Here is a 24,041-nt window from a genome sequence, read left to right on the forward strand (position 1 = left end):
ACGTTTACTACGAGATCAGAAGAGTTGTTCGTTTTTAGTAAGTATAGTATATAGTATGTTGATTCTATACATCGCTGGCTTTATTTTCTTACTTATTCTGGAAATATCATTTCATAAACTTTCTCATAAACGCGCATTGCTTTTTATTTCTTTTTTAGTTTCCTCCCACGAGTAACCTTGATAGTGACGAGCCGCGCGAGATCTTGTCCATAGCTTTCCTTAGAAATGGCTTCGTGGCAACAGGAGATTCCACTGGGGCTGTAATTATCTGGGCAGTTGACCCTACACTGGTCTGCAGATTCCTCGTAGCACTGTCGGACCCCCATCACGTGAGTTTTAGAAAATATATGACCAGTTTATTTTTCAAGAATTTGTTATTTCAAGACACACATATCTCCAACAGATAATATTATATTCAAAATATTAATTAAAAACAAATATTTTCAGAAGTAAATTTTAGGTATTATGAAATATCCTTGCAGAAACCAGTGAACAGTCTGTGTTTCTTATCGAACAATACTTTGATATCTGGAGGAGGCAAGGAAATCAAGGCGTGGAATACAAGTACAAACCATTTCAGGAAGATTCATGAGCGGATAGTGAGTAAACAGAGAAGAACTTATACATTCTGTATAGGATTTTAATATAGTTGAAGGACAGACGTGATAAAATAATTAAGAGACATGAGTTGAAGTTTTTATTACTACAAACAACCTTATGTTCGGGAATTCGTATAATATAATATAATATAATATTTCGTATCTTTGTTATTTTCACATACACGTGAATACATGAAAACACAATCAAGGGCATATTTAAATTAATACGAATATTTGCAAAACATTTTAATTCGCGTTCGAGTTCCCTGGCAAAATCGCGTGAATATATATATATATATATATATATATATATCACAAAAACTAAGTGGTTTATAGTAACTTATTCCTGTATTTATTTCTGTAAAAGTGACAGTATTGAAATATTATTAGACCTTAAATAATGATTGTTACTATGATAAATTTGTAACAATTTACTGGGTACTGTCTTTCCTCTGTCTCTTAAATCTGAGAGAAAAATGTGATTATCAATAAAATGAAACGGATTTTATCACATGGTAATATTTCCAATTCCCTCTTCCACAGCTTGTAGACAATGCCGGAGATGTGGCGTCTATTGTGGTACGAGACAAAGCTGTCGTAGACGGGAGTATGCCTGTTTTATATATCGGCACCAAGACCTCGTGTATCTTCGAAGGGTCGTTTGAAAACAAACTGGAAAAACATATAGATGTAAGTACTTACAGAATATATAACATAACTTTATCCGCATCATTTTTTTCTGAATTAACGAAATGCTGAATTACTATTGTGACATGGCTTGTATAGTTTAAACACAAATATGCAATTATCAACACAAAACCCTGGATATGATGTAACGTGACGCTACCCAAATTGAAACGCTACCCGAAATGGAACACTTTAAAAACATGTGATACAGAGTTTTTAGTTTGCAATCTAATTTTGAAAGTTTGAAAATAATGAAATTGTGAAAAACTCCGAGAAACAACGTCGTGTGATAACCCTAAAGAACACCATGTGTTTTAAAACAGTAAAAACGATTGCTGAATGGTATATTTTTGACAGATATGTGACTTAAGTAAACTAAAAATTATTTGAACTTTCTTAATAAAATTAAAACATTTTAGCATGTCTAGTCATTTTTTTTTATTCCTACTGTATTAAGGAGGTGTTCAATTTTGGGTACTCGAACCTGCTATAACACCGGGCTGGACCGGGCATCCTACAAAGTTTTTTTTTATTTATAAATATATACACTGTTGACAAGTAAACAGATCGTGAAATTAAAAGGCATCTATTTGTAGAATGTCAAGAGAAAAATCTGGATTCAAGAACACGGTAGAGAATTTTTAGAGAATTCTCTTTGAAAAGTGTTGGGTAGCGTCACGTTATCTCCATTTCCTCAAGTTTATATCTGTGTGCAAGCTAGTTGTAGTCGACAATTCATCGCTATACTCATTAGTATATGATATGAACTCTGTTGCCATAAAGTTTGATATTTGAAGAATCATTTATTGACAAATTTAATTCGTGTGAGCTTTCGTAAAATTGTTAAAGAAACAATTGACAATTTGTCCTGACAATGAAATGACCAGCAATTTTACTATGTAAGTATTATGTATGTTTAACACAGGCTCATTTCGACGATGTGTCCGCCGTCGTGTCTCATCCCAGAGAGAATTCCTTCTATTCTGCTTCCATGGATATGACTATCAAGAAATGGGTCACAGACGGTAGTGAAAAGCGAGGAAAACCTATCACATATGATGTGGAGGTAAGGTGGAATAAAAGTACTGTAACATGTTTTACTCAAATTTCTATTATTTAGTGTAAGTTTACTGGCTATCATTTAAATTACAATGTCATTCTATTTCATCTAAGACGACTTTTATCCTTATCATTTGTCTCTTGGTTAGTTTTTCATTTGTATTTTACAGAGGTATAGCTGTTATTCATTTTTTTGTTGCCTACAAATCAAGGGCGACACTTTGGTATCACTATGTCGGCGTCGTCGGCGTCCGGAAAATGGTTTCCGTGTCATAACTTTAGTATTTAATGTACGATTTTAACCAAATTTGGTATATTGCTTTATATCAATGAGATCTCGGATGAGTACGAAATACGTCAATATTTGTAAGAGTTACGTGACTTTAATATCCATGGTTTTCGCTTGATAGCTTATTAAGTATTTATTGTCCGATTTCAACCAAATTTTGTTCATTGGTTTATATCAATACGATAAGTGGTCTGATACTGTTCAAAATCCATCAATATATTTGCAAGAGTTATGGGACTTAATAACTTCACCTAATTATTGATAATATTTTCAATTGTAAATACAAAAATGTAATTGCTGTGCAGTCGACACATTCATTTCCGTGGAATTCTTGTCTGTCTACGCTCTTCAACCTCCATGCTGAATTCTTGTATTTCTTCGCTCTTCAACCTCCATGCTCGATTGTTCATTTAGTGATTTACTAATGTTCCAATTCAATCAATTCAATTATCTGAAAAATAATCACTGGACGCTTGTATTAAATTGCGCTAATTCCATTATTCTGTGTGTCTTTAATACAGCATTCTTTGTGAATTCTCTTATAAGATTAAGAATTTAAAAATCATATTCCTATTCATGAAAATAAATCATTCCGTGTTCTTTACATACATTGTATATTTAGAGACCCAGTACCTGTATTTCATCCTGTAATTAGTTCTCTGTCCGTTATCTATATTAAGAGACCGTGTACCTGTATTTTTACCTGTTATTAATGTTCTGTCCTTTACCTTTATTTAGAGACCATGTACCTGCATTGACATCGACAGTAAGGGGCGTTACTTGGCCGTGGGAACATCTGATGGTCACGTCAAAATTCTGCCATCGGCATTAAAACAGAAATCAGAAATTAATGACATTATAGTTGGAACGTCCCAACCAAAACCGCCGTTCATCATGTGTGTGAAAATTTCACCAGGTACGTCAAGCAGCCTGTCAGAGTTGTGTAAAGAAAGATAATATCAAATTAATATTTTCAAAGCAGTCCTAATATATCTTGAATCAACAATTGTGGTTAGTATGAAAGAGAAGCATGGATGAGTAAATTGCATGTACATATTTTTTTTATATTACCTGGCATTTTACAAAGATGTATTGATGATACTACAGTTTCGTTGTTAATTGACGAGATTTAAACATAAATCGTCAATAAGAATAAGTGCGTTATGTTTTCCAGAGCGTGATACATTGGCTGTCGGTTGTCATGACGGTTGTGTGTACATCTATAACGATGTTAACGATCCCTCAAGGGTGACGATCCGAAACAACACCATCTTCAAGGTAACATCGTTGTTTTTTCCCAGATCTTGATCTAGATGATATACACTTAATCACCATACATTAAAGCTGCCTAAACATGGGAAAAACATGACAAAGGAAACAAAGTCGCTGGTTATCTAGTGTATCTTAGGTAAAATCAGTTGCAATAATAGGAAACAGATTTGGAGGTTTCTGAAATATGTTTGTAACCCTTCCATTTATAGTGTCGCTTGCAACACCAGGGCGACATTTATCACTATGTCGGCGTCGTCGGTGTCGGCGGTGGCGTCCGGGGAAAGGGTTTCCGTGCGATAACTTTAAATATTTGATAACTTGATAACTTCACCTAATTATTAACAATATTTTCAACTGTAAATAACTCTTTTTTTGTGATGTTGAGTAGTGGACACATCTATTTCCGTGGAATTCTTGTTTGAATAGATTTAAGATTTTGTATTAAGCACATATAGAGTGGCCCAAAAACATGTTCCTAGTTTGACGCTTTTTGAGAAATGTTTTGATAAACGGAGGAATTTATTCTATAAACCATTAGAAAGCTAGTAATCTGCTCTGTACAGCGATATATAACAACCCAGACAAATATCTTTTTACTAATACTTATATTGAAAATCGAAAGAAAGTCATAGTTCGCTAATTTTGCGAATTGTTCAGAAAATCAATAAATTTCAGTTATAGAATGGGCGCGAGGTGTCCGCCCTTCTTTTCGATGACATGATGAATTCTGTATTTGAAATTCCTCACCACCTCAAAGTTATGTAAATCTGCTTCCTGGAGATGGACTGCATACCTGGGTGACATTTTCATATTTCATTTGATTAATAGGGGATATTCCGACTGCATGATAGAGTTCAATAACTTCAGCCGGAATCTTTATGGTACCAAAATGTGACATCATTGATGATGTCATAATTTCTATTATGACGTCATCACACATAATGATGATGTAATCTGTACATTTGTACTCAATTTAGTGTTAAATTTGGATACTCCTGCTTTCCTTTTTGAATTTTCAAAAACAAATGGTATTGCAAAGGTTATTACCTGTCAAAGTAGGGGCATGTTTTGGGACACCTTGTACATGGTTAAGGGTCAGTTTTAATTCAGTATGAACAATACTAAAAGTTTCTCTTTATTACGGACGATATAATGCTTTACAGTGTTATACTTTCAATGAGGCTTTTGTTATAATTTGATATTAATGTTTTACTTAATTGTTTTAGGCGAATCCCTGCTCTGTAATCAATGTCGACTGGTCCATAAATAGCCATTATATCCAGACGATGTCGGCTGACTACGACCTGTTTCATTGTGAGTACCCAAGGTTCTACAGTTCTGCATAGGGTTCTCATTAACAAACATGTCACAATTTGTTATATGCACGCATGTATATTTTTCGGGTGGCTTAGAAACATGGAATACAGGTGAAGAAGATCCAGTTATATATTTAAATGAGTATTCAGTTTTTTTGCGGGCGGTGGCGATATCCCTGGATATCGAGTGGATTATGTGATAAGTATGAAAAATATTAGAACGAGATGTATGAAATAGTAACATAGATAGTTTATATGTTTAAAAAAAATGAATATTGATATTTATATTTATGATTCAGGGGACGTGACAGATATGGTGGCTACTAGAGCTATAGAATTCAGGGACGCCGAATGGAGCACACAAAACGTGACAGTCGGCTACAACGTGTGTGGTAAGTGGGATCATATCAGTTATCGCTCTCTGACGAGTTGTCTGCTCTTGAAAATATGCGTTGACGCCTACGTCATCTATTTTTGATCGTTACGTCATAAATGTTTTTTTTATTACGGGAATAAATGACGTAGACGATTCCATCTGTCAAAAGTAAACATAGCCAGAAATCTGATGACACCAACGAACTAATTAAGATTAATGATATATTCCATTTACGGGAAAATTTATATGTTGTGTAGACTTTTGCAGTTAACATTTCTAGTTTTCTTTCTTTTTTGTGTGTGTATTTTTCATCAAACCAGTCCTCATATTGCTTTGTTTGTTGTTTCCCTCCCTGACACCTATAGCGTTACCTACAAAGTTATCGACTTCTTATATTTTTGCCATATACATATCAGACGTTAAACTCGATTTAATTTCGAAATAAAATTTTAGGTTTTGTATTGTTAAGCTTGATAGGTTTACTGTGCCGATTGTTTATATCTGGCCTATATTTAGGAGTGTGGACAAATCTGAAAGACGATGACGAGGTTAAGGTGATGGACAGATCTCCAAACAAAGAACTGGTGGCCGCTGGGGACAGTAAGGGTGGAATCCGTCTTTACAATTATCCGTGTGTCGGAGTCAAGGTACGAGTCATAGTACAGGTTTCTCTTTATTATAAATCACGTTACACTTCTTTAAATGTAATTTTCTGGCAAAAATACCACCGCACATGAAAATGTTTATTTTATTCTGACCAGTACTGCTTAAAGTCATTTAATATTTTGGTATTATTCTTTATTTCTATTATATTTTTTTTTGTTTCACAGCCCGAGTACAAGGTGACCCGGATGTATTCTAATGAGGTCACAGCCCTCAGCTTCCTTGCAAGGACAGCTCGTCTTATATCGTGTGGCGGCCAAAAGTCTGTCCTGGCCCAGTGGAGGGTGGAGAAATATATAACATCCAATGAACACTGAGCTTATATATATCCAATCGATTGAAAGCTAAGCTTACGAATGATAATTATCAATGAACAAGAAGCTTACGAACTGAGGTCGAATAAAATTCAAGCTTACAAACGAATCAAAATAAAGCTTACAGAAAACCTCCATCCAAAGCAACTCCGTCCAATGAACATAATGTTTACAAATCGACTCTGTCCAATCAACATAGAGCTTACAAAGCGACTATATCCAATTAACTCTTCAATAGACTGATCGAAGAGTTGACTTTCAAATAAAGTTCAGTGGGTGGATACTTTTTTTCAATAGAATATTAGAACATCAATTTACAACTATAGGGTAACAGACAGGTTCACATAAAACTTGCGCAACCAGAAAACTACTGATATTATAACAACACAGTTATACACAATATTTGGTATTTTGTGTAAGTATTATAACTGAATAATATATATATTTCAGGTATGATCCAGACCACTTTTTCACTAAGCTTTTGTCAGACTTTCGTAAATACAAGATGTGTTACATTTTTATTGTAGGTGAACTATGTGATTAGTAGTGACCTCTTCATTTCTGTAATAACATTCGTCAATAGCAGTGATTGCTACTCACTTTAACGGTAGGCACTGGAAACTGTGATATTTTGATGTAACATAAGTATGTATTCATTTATTTAAATATTCCTGACAGTTTCATTGTAGGACACTGATTTCTGTTGTAAAGTCATTTTAAATCATTTAAAACAGCTGGAATGGCCTATATTGTTTATGTTTAAAAAAATAAAAAAGCCTTGATACCTCTTCAGTGGGTTTGATATTTTTGTTTAACAACAAATATTACAAATTATGTGATTATTGATCAACTTAATCCCTCTTATCATTTAGCTCCGTATTGTTGCTTCCTGCTTCCACACCACGTGACTCCTCGTTATCAAAGTCGGCAATCGTATCAAAATAGATATTTAAACAAAACCATCATCTTTCATTAGCAAATAGTTATGTATATTTAAGAATTCCTTATTCTTAATGTGAACTTTTGTATTAATTTGTATTTTACCACAAAGAATTATCTGTTTCTATTGTATTGCCATATCATGTGTTAAACAGTGAATTATGTCAATAAGATGTTTGTCTTGCCGCTGTACAACATAATGTATCTAATTAATTTATTTTATGTAATGATTAATGAGTGAAAATAGCACGATACTTTGTGTTCATTTTAACTTCATTTATATTGTTTTCATGTTGACATATCATGTATGATCAAAATGTTTTTTATGTAAGTTAAAAACCTGGTCAGATTACCGCCTATTACTGTACGTGTCAAGAAGACTAAGACAAACTCACTACGCATGCGTGCACCTTATTAATATTTGGATCCGGTAATTGCATTCAAACTGTAGTTGATGAAAGTTAATGACTAATGACTAATGAATATATTTATGTAAATGTATAGTCTTAATAATGTCATTCTAAATTCTATCTAAAAACAAACAAAATTCCTAAAGATTCCGTCAAGGGTAACACTTTCTTATTTTTTTAATGCAACACATTTCACATATTCAATTACTTTATTTGCTATAATATGAGCTTTGCATATACACAAAAAATCATTTTCTATTCAGAAATGTAGTCTTGTGTTAACATGCTGTTCTGTAGTCTCAAAGATGAATACGTCGTTCAATAAGTGCATACTATTTTATCAGAGGATGTACTATTTTTATATTTAACGATTTCTATGGAGACAGTATATACTACCTGACTGTGATATCATTCAACATAGTCGTTATCTTCTTAATGTCAGTAAAACGATTAATTATTTTTCTGTGTTTGTCGTTTATCTATCGAGAACAGTTACTGCGTCTAAAATTATCTTATCGTCCCATTCTTGATCAAAACGTGAGGCCAAAATCTGACATTCCTCTAAGTTACAGATTCTGGCAAGCTCTACCATAGATAATAATTTAAAGAAAACAACGAAAACATGAAACAAAATTGAAAATAAATACAAATAAAGAACTAGAATTTGACATTGGACAATTTGACGGGTTTTTCACCAACAGAGAATTTCGGTCAAGGACATTCATATCAACAAACTTGGTAACCATTCATGCCAGCTTACTACAGTCCTGATATTAGGTCTCTGAGACTTGTAACTTCACGAAAATTACTTTATGGTTTTAGGATTTTTGGCCCATGTGACATTGAATGTAGGTCAAGATCAATCATATTAACAAACTAGTTAGCCATCTATGGCAGCATGCTACAGGCATATTTTTAGGTATCTATGCCTTCTAGAACTTCACAAGAATTCATTGGAGATATCAGGTTTTTTGACCCTGTGACCTTGAATATGGGTCAATTATATAAACAAACGTGATAGCCAATTTTGTCAGCATGCTACAGGCCTTATATGCCTTATTGAATTTCATAAGAAGTCATTTGAAGATTTAAGGATTTTTCCCATGTGACCTTGAATGAAGGCCAAGGTCAATCATAAAAACAAACTACATCGAGCCCTTAACGAAATATTGACAAAAGTTTAAAACCGGAAGTGAGGTCATAGCGGCAATATTGGATTTTTTAACAACATAAAAATCCTGCTGTCACACAATGGCATATCCTTTATTATTCGGAGATCATTTGAATATAACTTTCTGTACAAAATAATAAAAAACAGAACAAAAGCAATAGAAAGGTCTTTTAGCCCAAAAGAAAAGTCCTAATAAAACAAAAATGTACCCAAAACAAAAATGCAAAAAAAATTAAGATTATTTAGAGATAAATACAGAAGTAAAACAGATAAAGATTATGCGTCCTTATCGACTACATTTACCTGTGGTGAGGAGCAATGTTAAATGAGAATCAAGTTGTTTGATAGAACCATCATCTTCACAAGAGCTCAATCAAGGTATACTATAGAATTCTCACTGTGGCGTTTAAACAGTTTTTTAACATCATTATGATTATATATAAAATAATGAAACTTCAATTAAAACCCTCTTTTATCCATTTTTCTGCATGGCTAAAAGAAATTGGTCTGAGATATATTTGTTCTTCCAATGGCATTTTTCTTGAAAAAGTATATTGTCAGAACTGAGTTTCGAACCCACGCCTACATACGTGGACCAGAACACTCGGCTTACACAGTGATCAGGCTATACAACTTGAGTTTTGCGCCTTAGACCGCTCGGCCATCCTGACATACTTATACAACTTATTGTAGTGTATTTCAATGTGTTGATTTTCGCTTTGAATTTATTATTGATGTGCATTTCAAAGCCAAAGCCAAAAATATGACTTTTGAAATAATCATTTCCGCGTCAAATAGCAAAATGCAGCATAAAAAAATCGAAAACTATCTGTTCTTAAACCACGATGAAAACTGATAATGATGAATAAGATAAACATGTTGTGTGATCCCTTGTGCAGCCTAAGTCTTACATCACGAGATACTATTCCATCAAAATAAAAACGATGTCAAAATGATTGAATTCATGACTGTATGATAAAAGATTTTAAAAATGTTTATCGTGAAATGTTGAATATCCCAATATGATTTACATTCTGTTCGTATTATTATCAAGTAAGGATAGCCGAGCAGTCGACAGACTCAAGGTACATTGTACATAGCCTTCTCATTTTGTGAGCCGAGTGTTATGGTCCACGTACGTGGGCGTGGGTTCGGAATTCTACTTCTGACACTGATTTTTTTGTTACCTTTCCAAAGTTATCGTTATATCGGTAGAACTTGAGAAGAAGTATATGTGTTTTCAAGATGGCGGCTGTGGCGGCCATCTTGGATTTCGGATCGACCCGAAAAATAACAACACTTTGTCGGGACCATCTCAGGATCATTTCAGGTAAGTTTCAGCTCAATCCCACTGGTCAAACTTGAGAAGAAGTTCAAAATGTGAAAAGTTAACGCACGGCGGACGGCGCACGGCGCACGGCGGACGGCGCACGGCGCACGGCGGACGGCGCACGGCGCACGGCGGACGGCGCACGACGACGGACGAAACATGATGACTATAGGTCATCCTGACCCTTCGGGTCAGATGACCTAAAAAACAGAACAAAAGCAATAGAAAGGTCTTTTAGCCCAAAAGAAAAGTCCTAATAAAACAAAAATGTACCCAAAACAAAAATGCAAAAAAAATTAAGATTATTTAGAGATAAATACAGAAGTAAAACAGATAAAGATTATGCGTCCTTATCGACTACATTTACCTGTGGTGAGGAGCAATGTTAAATGAGAATCAAGTTGTTTGATAGAACCATCATCTTCACAAGAGCTCAATCAAGGTATACTATAGAATTCTCACTGTGGCGTTTAAACAGTTTTTTAACATCATTATGATTATATATAAAATAATGAAACTTCAATTAAAACCCTCTTTTATCCATTTTTCTGCATGGCTAAAAGAAATTGGTCTGAGATATATTTGTTCTTCCAATGGCATTTTTCTTGAAAAAGTATATTGTCAGAACTGAGATTCGAACCCACGCCTACATACGTGGACCAGAACACTCGGCTTACACAGTGATCAGGCTATACAACTTGAGTCTTGCGCCTTAGACCGCTCGGCCATCCTGACATACTTATACAACTTATTGTAGTGTATTTCAATGTGTTGATTTTCGCTTTGAATTTATTATTGATGTGCATTTCAAAGCCAAAGCCAAAAATATGACTTTTGAAATAATCATTTCCGCGTCAAATAGCAAAATGCAGCATAAAAAATCGAAAACTATCTGTTCTTAAACCACGATGAAAACTGATAATGATGAATAAGATAAACATGTTGTGTGATCCCTTGTGCAGCCTAAGTCTTACATCACGAGATACTATTCCATCAAAATAAAAACGATGTCAAAATGATTGAATTCATGACTGTATGATAAAAGATTTTAAAAATGTTTATCGTGAAATGTTGAATATCCCAATATGATTTACATTCTGTTCGAATTATTATCAAGTAAGGATAGCCGAGCAGTCGACAGACTCAAGGTACATTGTACATAGCCTTCTCATTTTGTGAGCCGAGTGTTATGGTCCACGTACGTGGGCGTGGGTTCGAATTCTACTTCTGACACTGATTTTTTTGTTACCTTTCCAAAGTTATCGTTATATCTAACAGTTGATTTGCTAATAATTTTTTTATTACGAATGAGTTCTTATTATGACAATGTCATTGAAGCATGTATATAACGGATGACAATATAATAATATTTATTGTCATTTTGGCGGATATTCCGCTTACCTCTGACTTTCATGTAAACAAAAGATAATTATGTACAAAATAGCATAAACAGTTATCACATTAACGCACAATTAGAATTATCACAGAATTAAATTTACCAACATCAATGCTTAGCCAGCAGGTAATCTGTATACAACAATGCCTGATATACCTATGTGCTTTTGTAGTAAAGATGGTAAAAATTGACAACATGCACGCTAGTAAAGTGTTAAAATGCAGTGTTGAGCATATCTAAAGGTATACTAGCTAGTAAATAGTTTAATCGTGCACTGTTGAATGTTCTGGAGCAGGAAATTATTTCACACTTAACCCCTATCAATAACAAGGATTAGAATAAGCTCCATGTTTTGGTACCTGGATACGGGCATCTTTAAAACATTTGAAATCGTTACCAAGATAGTTTGATACAAATTCGGTTACACCATTGGACAGCATGCATTATACCTCTTTTGAATTTCGAATAGTCCTTGATAGGTAATTATCGATTCACAATAAAGTGAACATGTCTATTGACGGTGTATCGAATTGGGATCTAGTGTTTATATAGCTGGCTGTTTTTGGGCCTATGACGGTTATTGTAAAAGGTACAACCATTCCTTGACTATGCTACTAAAAGTTAATTGTGGAAAATGATAGATATGGAAAAAACATGGATGGTTCTTATTAACCCTAAACTGTGATTAAGTTTAGACACAATGGATGAGATATTATCTGACCAGGATAAATGCTCGTCGATTTTTACACATAGATGTTGATACATAGTTATGTACCTATTTTTTTCAAAATATATGGTACATTTGTCAAGCATTTCAAGCAAGTTTTTGTTTTGATTTAACTATTATGCATCGAGTTTTTTATTTACTCACTATATTGTCGGAGCACAAATATTGTACTTATATCAGATCATATTATAATTGATCCTGAACGTGACACAGTTACCAGAGCATACTGAAGACGATTTAAGTCCACAGTAAATTTGTAATCAAACTTCACGGTAATAATAGCCATTAAAATAAATAAGATTTGGTATCGTGATGTCGTGATGAAAGTAGCAAGTCAGGATGGCCGAGCAGTTCAAGGCGCAAAACTCAAGGTGCATAGCCTTCTCACTCTGTGAGTCGAGTGTCTGGCCCACGTATGTGGCCAAGGTTCGAATCCCACTTCTGACAATGATATTTGTTCAATAATTTTGTTTTCGTTAATAATAAACTCTCTCATAAGGTAGACTTCCTCTTAATTTGGTTATTACTAAATAGAAATATCACATTTTTATACAAAGTGGTTTGATTACTTGTAGAAACGCGTTAAACGTTAAAATATTGTTGTCAACGTATGTGCCGTGGGTTCGAATCCCACTTCTGACAATGATATTTGTTCAATAATTTTGTTTTCGTATAATAATAAACTCTAGGTTTGTTACTTAGAAACAGTTAATAATATTGTTGGTAGAGCCGTGGTTCGAACCACTTCTGACTGATAATTTTGGTTAATTAAACTCTATCATAATAGACTTCCTCTAATTTGGTTATACTAAATAGAAATATCACATTTTTATACAAAGTGGTTTGATTACTTGTAGAAACCACGTTAAACGTTAAAATATTGTAAACAGAAAACGGTGAACTACGGTATACAGGGAGGGAAATGTGGGTAATGTTAACTAATAACCTCTCTTTCTGCTTTATGATCCAAAGCACCTAGTAAATCAGATAGTTGTTTCCTATAAGAGAGATAATCATAACGAACCTGGCGGTTATCTGCCACCCATACATTGTACCGTTTGAGGCTTATCGTCATACCTGTAATACTAAATATTTTAAGTATGAAGAAGGTATAAGTAATTGTTGTAATATCAGTCAATTATGGTACATAATAGTAGATAAACTGATAGCTATTTTCTTTTGAGAGATTTAGACAATGTAGTAAGAATAATCCTAAGTCATATGAAGGTGACACAATAAGTGGAGTACATCGTGATAATACATCGAAGGTATGGTTAAGTAGTCAGGATGGCCGAGCGGTCTAAGGCGCCAGACTCAAGGTATATAGCCTTCTCACTGAATGAGTCGAGTGTTCTGGTCCACGTATGTGGGCGTGGGTTCGAATCCCACTTCTGACACTATATTTTTGTTACATTTCTAAAGGTATATATTTAATAGTTGATTCTCTATTTCAAAATTTTATTATTACGAATGAGTTGCAAATATGTTAATGTCATTAATGCATGTTTACTAAAAAAAGGTTTCCAATTCAATGTGCACATCATGCATAAATCAGCTAATGGGAAATGTTATCAAGTATTGGTAAATAAGTTATATATGGAGTAACATTAAACTTTATCGATTAGGAATGAGAACATCTTTAGCAAAGCCTACCTTTCTGTTAGTAGAATTGGTTAGTCATTATAACGTATCACAGATAATAATATACAAAAAGTTAATTTGTCATCATATGATGGATGGAAAAAATAAAGAAATTAAATTTATTATCCATTATCTACAGTAAACAAAACATAAGTATGTAAAAAAAATATGAATACATATATATCATAGAAAATGTTAAGCCCACAGTTATCACATAAAAGCACAATTTGAATTATTATAGAATTAAATCTACCAACATTGATGCTTAGCCAGCAGGTAATCTGTATACAACAATGCCTGACATACCTATGTGATTTTGTAGCAAAGATGGTAAAAATTGACAACATGCACGCTAGTAAAGTGTTAAAATGCAGTGTTGAGCATATCTAAAGGTATACTAGCTAGTAAATAGTTTAATCGTGCACTGTTGAATGTTCTGGAGCAGGAAATTATTTCACAATTAACCCCTATCAATGACAAGGATTAGAATAAGCTCCATGTTTTGGTACCTGGATACGGGCATCTTTCAAACATTTGAAATCGTTACCAAGATAGTTTGATAAAAATTCGGTTACACCATTGGACAGCATGCATTATACCTCTTTTGAATTTCAAATAGTCCTTGATAGGTAACTATCGATTCACAATAAAGTGAACATGTCTATTGACGGTGTATCGAATTGGGATCTAGTGTTTATATAGCTGGCTGTTTTGGGCCTATGACGGTTATTGTAAAAGGTACAACCATTCCTTGACTATGCTACTAAAAGTTAATTGTGAAAAAAGATAGATATGGAAAAAACATGGAAGGTTTTTAGTAACCCTAAACTGTGATTAAGTTTAGACACAATGGATGAGATATTATCTGACCAGGATAAATGCTCGTCGATTTTTACACATAGATGTTGATACATAGTTATGTACCTATTTTTTTTCAAAATATATGGTACATTTGTCAAGCATTTCAAGCAAGTTTTTGTTTTGATTTAACTATTATGCATCGAGTTTTTTATTTACTCACTATATTGTCGGAGCACAAATATTGTACTTATATCAGATCATATTATAATTGATCCTGAACGTGACACAGTTACCAGAGCATACTGAAGACGATTTAAGTCCACAGTAAATTTGTAATCAAACTTCACGGTAATAATAGCCATTAAAATAAATAAGATTTGGTATCGTGATGTCGTGATGAAAGTAGCAAGTCAGGATGGCCGAGCAGTTCAAGGCGCAAAACTCAAGGTGCATAGCCTTCTCACTCTGTGAGTCGAGTGTTCTGGTCCACGTATGTGGGCGTGGGTTCGAATCCCACTTCTGACAATGATATTTGTTCAATAATTTTGTTTTCGTTAATAATAAACTCTCTCATAAGGTAGACTTCCTCTTAATTTTTGGTTTATTACTAAATAGAAATATCACTCATTTTTATACAAAGTGGTTTGTTTACTTGTAGAAACCACGTTAAACGTTAAAATATTGTAAACAGAAAACGGTGAACTAGCGGTATACAGGGAGGGAAATGTGGGTAATGTTAACTAATAACCTCTCTTTCTGCTTTATGATCCAAAGCACCTAGTAAATCAGATAGTTGTTTCCTATAAGAGAGATAATCATAACGAACCTGGCGGTTATCTGCCACCCATACATTGTACCGTTTGAGGCTTATCGTCATACCTGTAATACTAAATATTTTAAGTATGAAGAAGGTATAAGTAATTGTTGTAATATCAGTCAATTATGGTACATAATAGTAGATAAACTGATAGCTATTTTCTTTTGAGAGATTTAGACAATGTAGTAAGAATAATCCTAAGTCATATGAAGGTGACACAATTAGTGGAGTACATCGTGATAATACATCGAAGGTATGGTTAAGTAGTCAGGATGGCCGAGCGGTCTAAGGCGCCAGACTCAAGGTATATAGCCTTCTCACTGAATGAGTCGAGTGTTCTGGTCCACGTATGTGGGCGTGGGTTCGAATCCCACTTCTGACACTATATTTTTGTTACATTTCTAAAGGTATATATTTAATAGTTGATTCTCTATTTCAAAATTTTATTATTACGAATGAGTTGCAAATATGTTTATGTCATTAATGCATGTTTACTAAAAAAAGGTTTCCAATTCAATGTGCACATCATGCATAAATCAGCTAATGGGAAATGTTATCAAGTATTGGTAAATAAGTTATATATGGAGTAACATTAAACTTTATCGATTAGGAATGAGAACATCTTTAGCAAAGCCTACCTTTCTGTTAGTAGAATTGGTTAGTCATTATAACGTATCACAGATAATAATATACAAAAAGTTAATTTGTCATCATATGATGGATGGAAAAAATAAAGAAATTAAATTTATTATCCATTATCTACAGTAAACAAAACATAAGTATGTAAAAAATATAAATACGTCTATCATAGAAAATGTTAAGCCCACAGTTATCACATAAAAGCACAATTTGAATTATTATAGAATTAAATCTACCAACATCAATGCTTAGCCAGCAGGTAATCTGTATACAACAATGCCTGACATACCTATGTGCTTTTGTAGCAAAGATGGTAAAAATTGACAACATGCACGCTAGTAAAGTGTTAAAATGCAGTGTTGAGCATATCTAAAGGTATACTAGCTAGTAAATAGTTTAATCGTGCACTGTTGAATGTTCTGGAGCAGGAAATTATTTCACAATTAACCCCTATCAATAACAAGGATTAGAATAAGCTCCATGTTTTGGTACCTGGATACGGGCATCTTTAAAACATTTGAAATCGTTACCAAGATAGTTTGATAAAAATTCGGTTACACCATTGGACAGCATGCATTATACCTCTTTTGAATTTCAAATAGTCCTTGATAGGTAACTATCGATTCACAATAAAGTGAACATGTCTATTGACGGTGTATCGAATTGGGATCTAGTGTTTATATAGCTGGCTGTTTTGGGCCTATGACGGTTATTGTAAAAGGTACAACCATTCCTTGACTATGCTACTAAAAGTTAATTGTGAAAAAAGATAGATATGGAAAAAACATGGAAGGTTTTTAGTAACCCTAAATTGTGATTAAGTTTAGACACAATGTATGAGATATTATCTAACCAGGATAAATGCTAGTCGATTTTTACACATAGATGTTGATACATAGTTATGTACCTATTTTTTTCAAAATATATGGTACATTTGTCAAGCATTTCAAGCAAGTTTTTGTTTTGATTTAACTATTATGCATCGAGTTTTTTATTTACTCACTATATTGTCGGAGCACAGATATTGTACTTATATCAGATCATATTATAATTGATCCTGAACGTGACACAGTTACCAGAGCATACTGAAGACGATTTAAGTCCACAGTAAATTTGTAATCAAACTTCACGGTAATAATAGCCATTAAAATAAATAAGATTTGGTATCGTGATGTCGTGATGAAAGTAGCAAGTCAGGATGGCCGAGCAGTTCAAGGCGCAAAACTCAAGGTGCATAGCCTTCTCACTCTGTGAGTCGAGTGTTCTGGCCACGTATGTGGCCGTGGGTTCGAATCCCACTTCTGACAATGATATTTGTTCAATAATTTTGTTTTCGTTAATAATAAAACTCTCATCATAAGGTAGACTTCCTCTTAATTTGGTTATTACTAAATAGAAATATCACATATTTTTATACAAAGTGGTTTGATTACTTGTAGAAACCACGTTAAACGTTAAAATATTGTAAACAGAAAACGGTGAACTAGCGGTATACAGGGAGGGAAATGTGGGTTATGTTAACTAATAACCTCTCTTTCTGCTTTATGATCCAAAGCACCTAGTAAATCAGATAGTTGTTTCCTATAAGAGAGATAATCATAACGAACCTGGCGGTTATCTGCCACCCATACATTGTACCGTTTGAGGCTTATCGTCATACCTGTAATACTAAATATTTTAAGTATGAAGAAGGTATAAGTAATTGTTGTAATATCAGTCAATTATGGTACATAATAGTAGATAAACTGATAGCTATTTTCTTTTGAGAGATTTAGACAATGTAGTAAGAATAATCCTAAGTCATATGAAGGTGACACAATAAGTGGAGTACATCGTGATAATACATCGAAGGTATGGTTAAGTAGTCAGGATGGCCGAGCGGTCTAAGGCGCCAGACTCAAGGTATATAGCCTTCTCACTGAATGAGTCGAGTGTTCTGGTCCACGTATGTGGGCGTGGGTTCGAATCCCACTTCTGACACTATATTTTTGTTACATTTCTAAAGGTATATATTTAATAGTTGATTCTCTATTTCAAAATTTTATTATTACGAATGAGTTGCAAATATGTTTATGTCATTAATGCATGTTTACTAAAAAAAGGTTTCCAATTCAATGTGCACATCATGCATAAATCAGCTAATGGGAAATGTTATCAAGTATTGGTAAATAAGTTATATATGGAGTAACATTAAACTTTATCGATTAGGAATGAGAACATCTTTAGCAAAGCCTACCTTTCTGTTAGTAGAATTGGTTAGTCATTATAACGTATCACAGATAATAATATACAAAAAGTTAATTTGTCATCATATGATGGATGGAAAAAATAAAGAAATTAAATTTATTATCCATTATCTACAGTAAACAAAACATAAGTATGTAAAAAAATATAAATACATATATCATAGAAAATGGTAAGCCCACAGTTATCACATAAAAGCACAATTTGAATTATTATAGAATTAAATCTACCAACATCAATGCTTAGCCAGCAGGTAATCTGTATACAACAATGCCTGACATACCTATGTGCTTTTGTAGCAAAGATGGTAAAAATTGACAACATGCACGCTAGTAAAGTGTTAAAATGCAGTGTTGAGCATATCTAAAGGTATACTAGCTAGTAAATAGTTTAATCGTGCACTGTTGAATGTTCTGGAGCAGGAAATTATTTCACAATTAACCCCTATCAATAACAAGGATTAGAATAAGCTCCATGTTTTGGTACCTGGATACGGGCATCTTTAAAACATTTGAAATCGTTACCAAGATAGTTTGATACAAATTCGGTTACACCATTGGACAGCATGCATTATACCTCTTTTGAATTTCAAATAGTCCTTGATAGGTAACTATCGATTCACAATAAAGTGAACATGTCTATTGACGGTGTATCGAATTGGGATCTAGTGTTTATATAGCTGGCTGTTTTGGGCCTATGACGGTTATTGTAAAAGGTACAACCATTCCTTGACTATGCTACTAAAAGTTAATTGTGAAAAAAGATAGATATGGAAAAAAACATGGAAGGTTTTTAGTAACCCTAAACTGTGATTAAGTTTAGACACAATGGATGAGATATTATCTGACCAGGATAAATGCTCGTCGATTTTTACACATAGATGTTGATACATAGTTATGTACCTATTTTTTTCAAAATATATGGTACATTTGTCAAGTATTTCAAGCAAGTTTTTGTTTTGATTTAACTATTATGCATCGAGTTTTTTATTTACTCACTATATTGTCGGAGCACAAATATTGTACTTATATCAGATCATATTATAATTGATCCTGAACGTGACACAGTTACCAGAGCATACTGAAGACGATTTAAGTCCACAGTAAATTTGTAATCAAACTTCACGGTAATAATAGCCATTAAAATAAATAAGATTTGGTATCGTGATGTCGTGATGAAAGTAGCAAGTCAGGATGGCCGAGCAGTTCAAGGCGCAAAACTCAAGGTGCATAGCCTTCTCACTCTGTGAGTCGAGTGTTCTGGCCCACGTATGTGGCCGTGGGTTCGAATCCCACTTCTGACAATGATATTTGTTCAATAATTTTGTTTTCGTTAATAATAAACTCTCTCATAAGGTAGACTTCCTCTTAATTTGGTTATTACTAAATAGAAATATCACATTTTTATACAAAGTGGTTTGATTACTTGTAGAAACCACGTTAAACGTTAAAATATTGTTGTCCAGAAAAACGGTGAACTAGCGGTATACAGGGAGGGAAATGTGGGTTAATGTTAACTAATAACCTCTCTTTCTGCTTTATGATCCAAAGCACCTAGTAAATCAGATAGTTGTTTCCTATAAGAGAGATAATCATAACGAACCTGGCGGTTATCTGCCACCCATACATTATACCGTTTGAGGCTTATCGTCATACCTGTAATACTAAATATTTTAAGTATGAAGAAGGTATAAGTAATTGTTGTAATATCAGTCAATTATGGTACATAATAGTAGATAAACTGATAGCTATTTTCTTTTGAGAGATTTAGACAATGTAGTAAGAATAATCCTAAGTCATATAAAGGTGACACAATAAGTGGAGTACATCCTGATATTACATCGAAGGTATGGTTAAGTAGTCAGGATGGCCGAGCGGTCTAAGGCGCCAGACTCAAGGTATATAGCCTTCTCACTGAATGAGTCGAGTGTTCTGGTCCACGTATGTGGGCGTGGGTTCGAATCCCACTTCTGACACTATATTTTTGTTACATTTCTAAAGGTATATATTTAATAGTTGATTCTCTATTTCAAAATTTTATTATTACGAATGAGTTGCAAATATGTTTATGTAATTAATGCATGTTTATAAAAAAAGGTTTCCAATTCAATGTGCACATCATGCATAAATCAGCTAATGAGAAAAGTTATCAAGTATTGGTAAATAAGTTATATATGGAGTAACATTAAACTTTATCGATTAGGAATGAGAACATCTTTAGCAAAGCCTACCTTTCTGTTAGTAGAATTGGTTAGTCATTATAACGTATCACAGATAATAATATACAAAAAGTTAATTTGTCATCATATGATGGATGGAAAAAATAAAGAAATTAAATTTATTATCCATTATCTACAGTAAACAAAACATAAGTATGTAAAAAAAATATAAATACATATATCATAGAAAATGGTAAGCCCACAGTTATCACATAAAAGCACAATTTGAATTATCATAGAATTAAATCTACCAACATCAATGCTTAGCCAGCAGGTAATCTGTATACAACAATGCCTGACATACCTATGTGATTTTGTAGCAAAGATGGTAAAAATTGACAACATGCACGCTAGTAAAGTGTTAAAATGCAGTGTTGAGCATATCTAAAGGTATACTAGCTAGTAAATAGTTTAATCGTGCACTGTTGAATGTTCTGGAGCAGGAAATTATTTCACAATTAACCCCTATCAATAACAAGGATTAGAATAAGCTCCATGTTTTGGTACCTGGATACGGGCATCTTTAAAACATTTGAAATCGTTACCAAGATAGTTTGATACAAATTCGGTTAACACCATTGGACAGCATGCATTATACCTCTTTTGAATTTCAAATAGTCCTTGATAGGTAACTATCGATTCACAATAAAGTGAACATGTCTATTGACGGTGTATCGAATTGGGATCTAGTGTTTATATAGCTGGCTGTTTTTGGGCCTATAACGGTTATTGTAAAAGGTACAACCATTCCTTGACTATGCTACTAAAAGTTAATTGTGAAAAAAGATAGATATGGAAAAAACATGGAAGGTTTTTAGTAACCCTAAACTGTGATTAAGTTTAGACACAATGGATGAGATATTATCTGACCAGGATAAATGCTCGTCGATTTTTACACATAGATGTTGATACATAGTTATGTACCTATTTTTTTTCAAAATATATGGTACATTTGTCAAGCATTTCAAGCAAGTTTTTGTTTTGATTTAACTATTATGCATCGAGTTTTTTATTTACTCACTATATTGTCGGAGCACAAATATTGTACTTATATCAGATCATATTATAATTGATCCTGAACGTGACACAGTTACCAGAGCATACTGAAGACGATTTAAGTCCACAGTAAATTTGTAATCAAACTTCACGGTAATAATAGCCATTAAAATAAATAAGATTTGGTATCGTGATGTCGTGATGAAAGTAGCAAGTCAGGATGGCCGAGCAGTTCAAGGCGCAAAACTCAAGGTGCATAGCCTTCTCACTCTGTGAGTCGAGTGTTCTGGCCCACGTATGTGGCCGTGGGTTCGAATCCCACTTCTGACAATGATATTTGTTCAATAATTTTGTTTTCGTTAATAATAAACTCTCTCATAAGGTAGACTTCCTCTTAATTTGGTTATTACTAAATAGAAATATCACATTTTTATACAAAGTGGTTTGATTACTTGTAGAAACCACGTTAAACGTTAAAATATTGTAAACAGAAAACGGTGAACTAGCGGTATACAGGGAGGGAAATGTGGGTAATGTTAACTAATAACCTCTCTTTCTGCTTTATGATCCAAAGCACCTAGTAAATCAGATAGTTGTTTCCTATAAGAGAGATAATCATAACGAACCTGGCGGTTATCTGCCACCCATACATTGTACCGTTTGAGGCTTATCGTCATACCTGTAATACTAAATATTTTAAGTATGAAGAAGGTATAAGTAATTGTTGTAATATCAGTCAATTATGGTACATAATAGTAGATAAACTGATAGCTATTTTCTTTTGAGAGATTTAGACAATGTAGTAAGAATAATCCTAAGTCATATGAAGGTGACACAATTAGTGGAGTACATCGTGATAATACATCGAAGGTATGGTTAAGTAGTCAGGATGGCCGAGCGGTCTAAGGCGCCAGACTCAAGGTATATAGCCTTCTCACTGAATGAGTCGAGTGTTCTGGTCCACGTATGTGGGCGTGGGTTCGAATCCCACTTCTGACACTATATTTTTGTTACATTTCTAAAGGTATATATTTAATAGTTGATTCTCTATTTCAAAATTTTATTATTACGAATGAGTTGCAAATATGTTATGTCATTAATGCATGTTTACTAAAAAAAAGGTTTCCAATTCAATGTGCACATCATGCATAAATCAGCTAATGGGAAATGTTATCAAGTATTGGTAAATAAGTTATATATGGAGTAACATTAAACTTTATCGATTAGGAATGAGAACATCTTTAGCAAAGCCTACCTTTCTGTTAGTAGAATTGGTTAGTCATTATAACGTATCACAGATAATAATATACAAAAAGTTAATTTGTCATCATATGATGGATGGAAAAAATAAAGAAATTAAATTTATTATCCATTATCTACAGTAAACAAAACATAAGTATGTAAAAAAATATAAATACATATATCATAGAAAATGGTAAGCCCACAGTTATCACATAAAAGCACAATTTGAATTATCATAGAATTAAATCTACCAACATCAATGCTTAGCCAGCAGGTAATCTGTATACAACAATGCCTGACATACCTATGTGCTTTTGTAGCAAAGATGGTAAAAATTGACAACATGCACGCTAGTAAAGTGTTAAAATGCAGTGTTGAGCATATCTAAAGGTATACTAGCTAGTAAATAGTTTAATCGTGCACTGTTGAATGTTCTGGAGCAGGAAATTATTTCACAATTAACCCCTATCAATAACAAGGATTAGAATAAGCTCCATGTTTTGGTACCTGGATACGGGCATCTTTAAAACATTTGAAATCGTTACCAAGATAGTTTGATAAAAATTCGGTTACACCATTGGACACCATGCATTATACCTCTTTTGAATTTCGAATAGTCCTTGATAGGTAACTATCGATTCACAATAAAGTGAACATGTCTATTGACGGTGTATCGAATTGGGATCTAGTGTTTATATAGCTGGCTGTTTTGGGCCTATGACGGTTATTGTAAAAGGTACAACCATTCCTTGACTATGCTACTAAAAGTTAATTGTGAAAAAAGATAGATATGGAAAAAAACATGGAAGGTTTTTAGTAACCCTAAACTGTGATTAAGTTTAGACACAATGGATGAGATATTATCTGACCAGGATAAATGCTCGTCGATTTTTAC

At 33.5% G+C, this 24,041-nt stretch overlaps 1 protein-coding gene and 5 non-coding genes across 10 annotated transcripts in view; all 6 read left to right on the plus strand.

Annotated features, from left to right (window-relative positions):
* Positions 1 to 8,383, plus strand: part of LOC138322984 (echinoderm microtubule-associated protein-like 2) — a 107,949-nt gene extending 99,566 nt beyond the window's left edge. For all 5 annotated transcript variants that reach the window (XM_069267286.1, XM_069267269.1, XM_069267278.1 and 2 more), the window contains 10 exons: positions 159 to 329; positions 483 to 599; positions 1,143 to 1,289; positions 2,212 to 2,352; positions 3,373 to 3,550; positions 3,809 to 3,912; positions 5,133 to 5,220; positions 5,522 to 5,614; positions 6,115 to 6,245; positions 6,429 to 8,383. In XM_069267286.1, the coding sequence (XP_069123387.1) occupies positions 159 to 329; positions 483 to 599; positions 1,143 to 1,289; positions 2,212 to 2,352; positions 3,373 to 3,550; positions 3,809 to 3,912; positions 5,133 to 5,220; positions 5,522 to 5,614; positions 6,115 to 6,245; positions 6,429 to 6,578 (1,320 nt within the window). In that variant the 3' untranslated portion in view covers positions 6,579 to 8,383. The remainder of the gene's footprint in view (positions 1 to 158; positions 330 to 482; positions 600 to 1,142; positions 1,290 to 2,211; positions 2,353 to 3,372; positions 3,551 to 3,808; positions 3,913 to 5,132; positions 5,221 to 5,521; positions 5,615 to 6,114; positions 6,246 to 6,428) is intronic.
* Positions 8,384 to 13,829: 5,446 nt separating this feature from the next.
* On the plus strand, positions 13,830 to 13,945 carry Trnal-caa (transfer RNA leucine (anticodon CAA)). The gene is made up of 2 exons: positions 13,830 to 13,867; positions 13,900 to 13,945. It is a non-coding gene; the product is annotated as a tRNA-Leu (tRNA).
* A 2,128-nt stretch (positions 13,946 to 16,073) lies between these two features.
* Trnal-caa (transfer RNA leucine (anticodon CAA)) lies at positions 16,074 to 16,189 on the plus strand. The gene is made up of 2 exons: positions 16,074 to 16,111; positions 16,144 to 16,189. It is a non-coding gene; the product is annotated as a tRNA-Leu (tRNA).
* Positions 16,190 to 18,310: 2,121 nt separating this feature from the next.
* Trnal-caa (transfer RNA leucine (anticodon CAA)) lies at positions 18,311 to 18,426 on the plus strand. The gene is made up of 2 exons: positions 18,311 to 18,348; positions 18,381 to 18,426. It is a non-coding gene; the product is annotated as a tRNA-Leu (tRNA).
* Positions 18,427 to 20,549: 2,123 nt separating this feature from the next.
* On the plus strand, positions 20,550 to 20,665 carry Trnal-caa (transfer RNA leucine (anticodon CAA)). Its single transcript has 2 exons — positions 20,550 to 20,587; positions 20,620 to 20,665. It is a non-coding gene; the product is annotated as a tRNA-Leu (tRNA).
* Positions 20,666 to 22,787: 2,122 nt separating this feature from the next.
* Positions 22,788 to 22,903, plus strand: Trnal-caa (transfer RNA leucine (anticodon CAA)). The gene is made up of 2 exons: positions 22,788 to 22,825; positions 22,858 to 22,903. It is a non-coding gene; the product is annotated as a tRNA-Leu (tRNA).
* Positions 22,904 to 24,041: the final 1,138 nt, after the last annotated feature.

Source organism: Argopecten irradians, chromosome 1 (assembly GCF_041381155.1).
Source record: "Argopecten irradians isolate NY chromosome 1, Ai_NY, whole genome shotgun sequence".
Taxonomy (NCBI): Eukaryota; Metazoa; Mollusca; class Bivalvia; order Pectinida; family Pectinidae; genus Argopecten; species Argopecten irradians.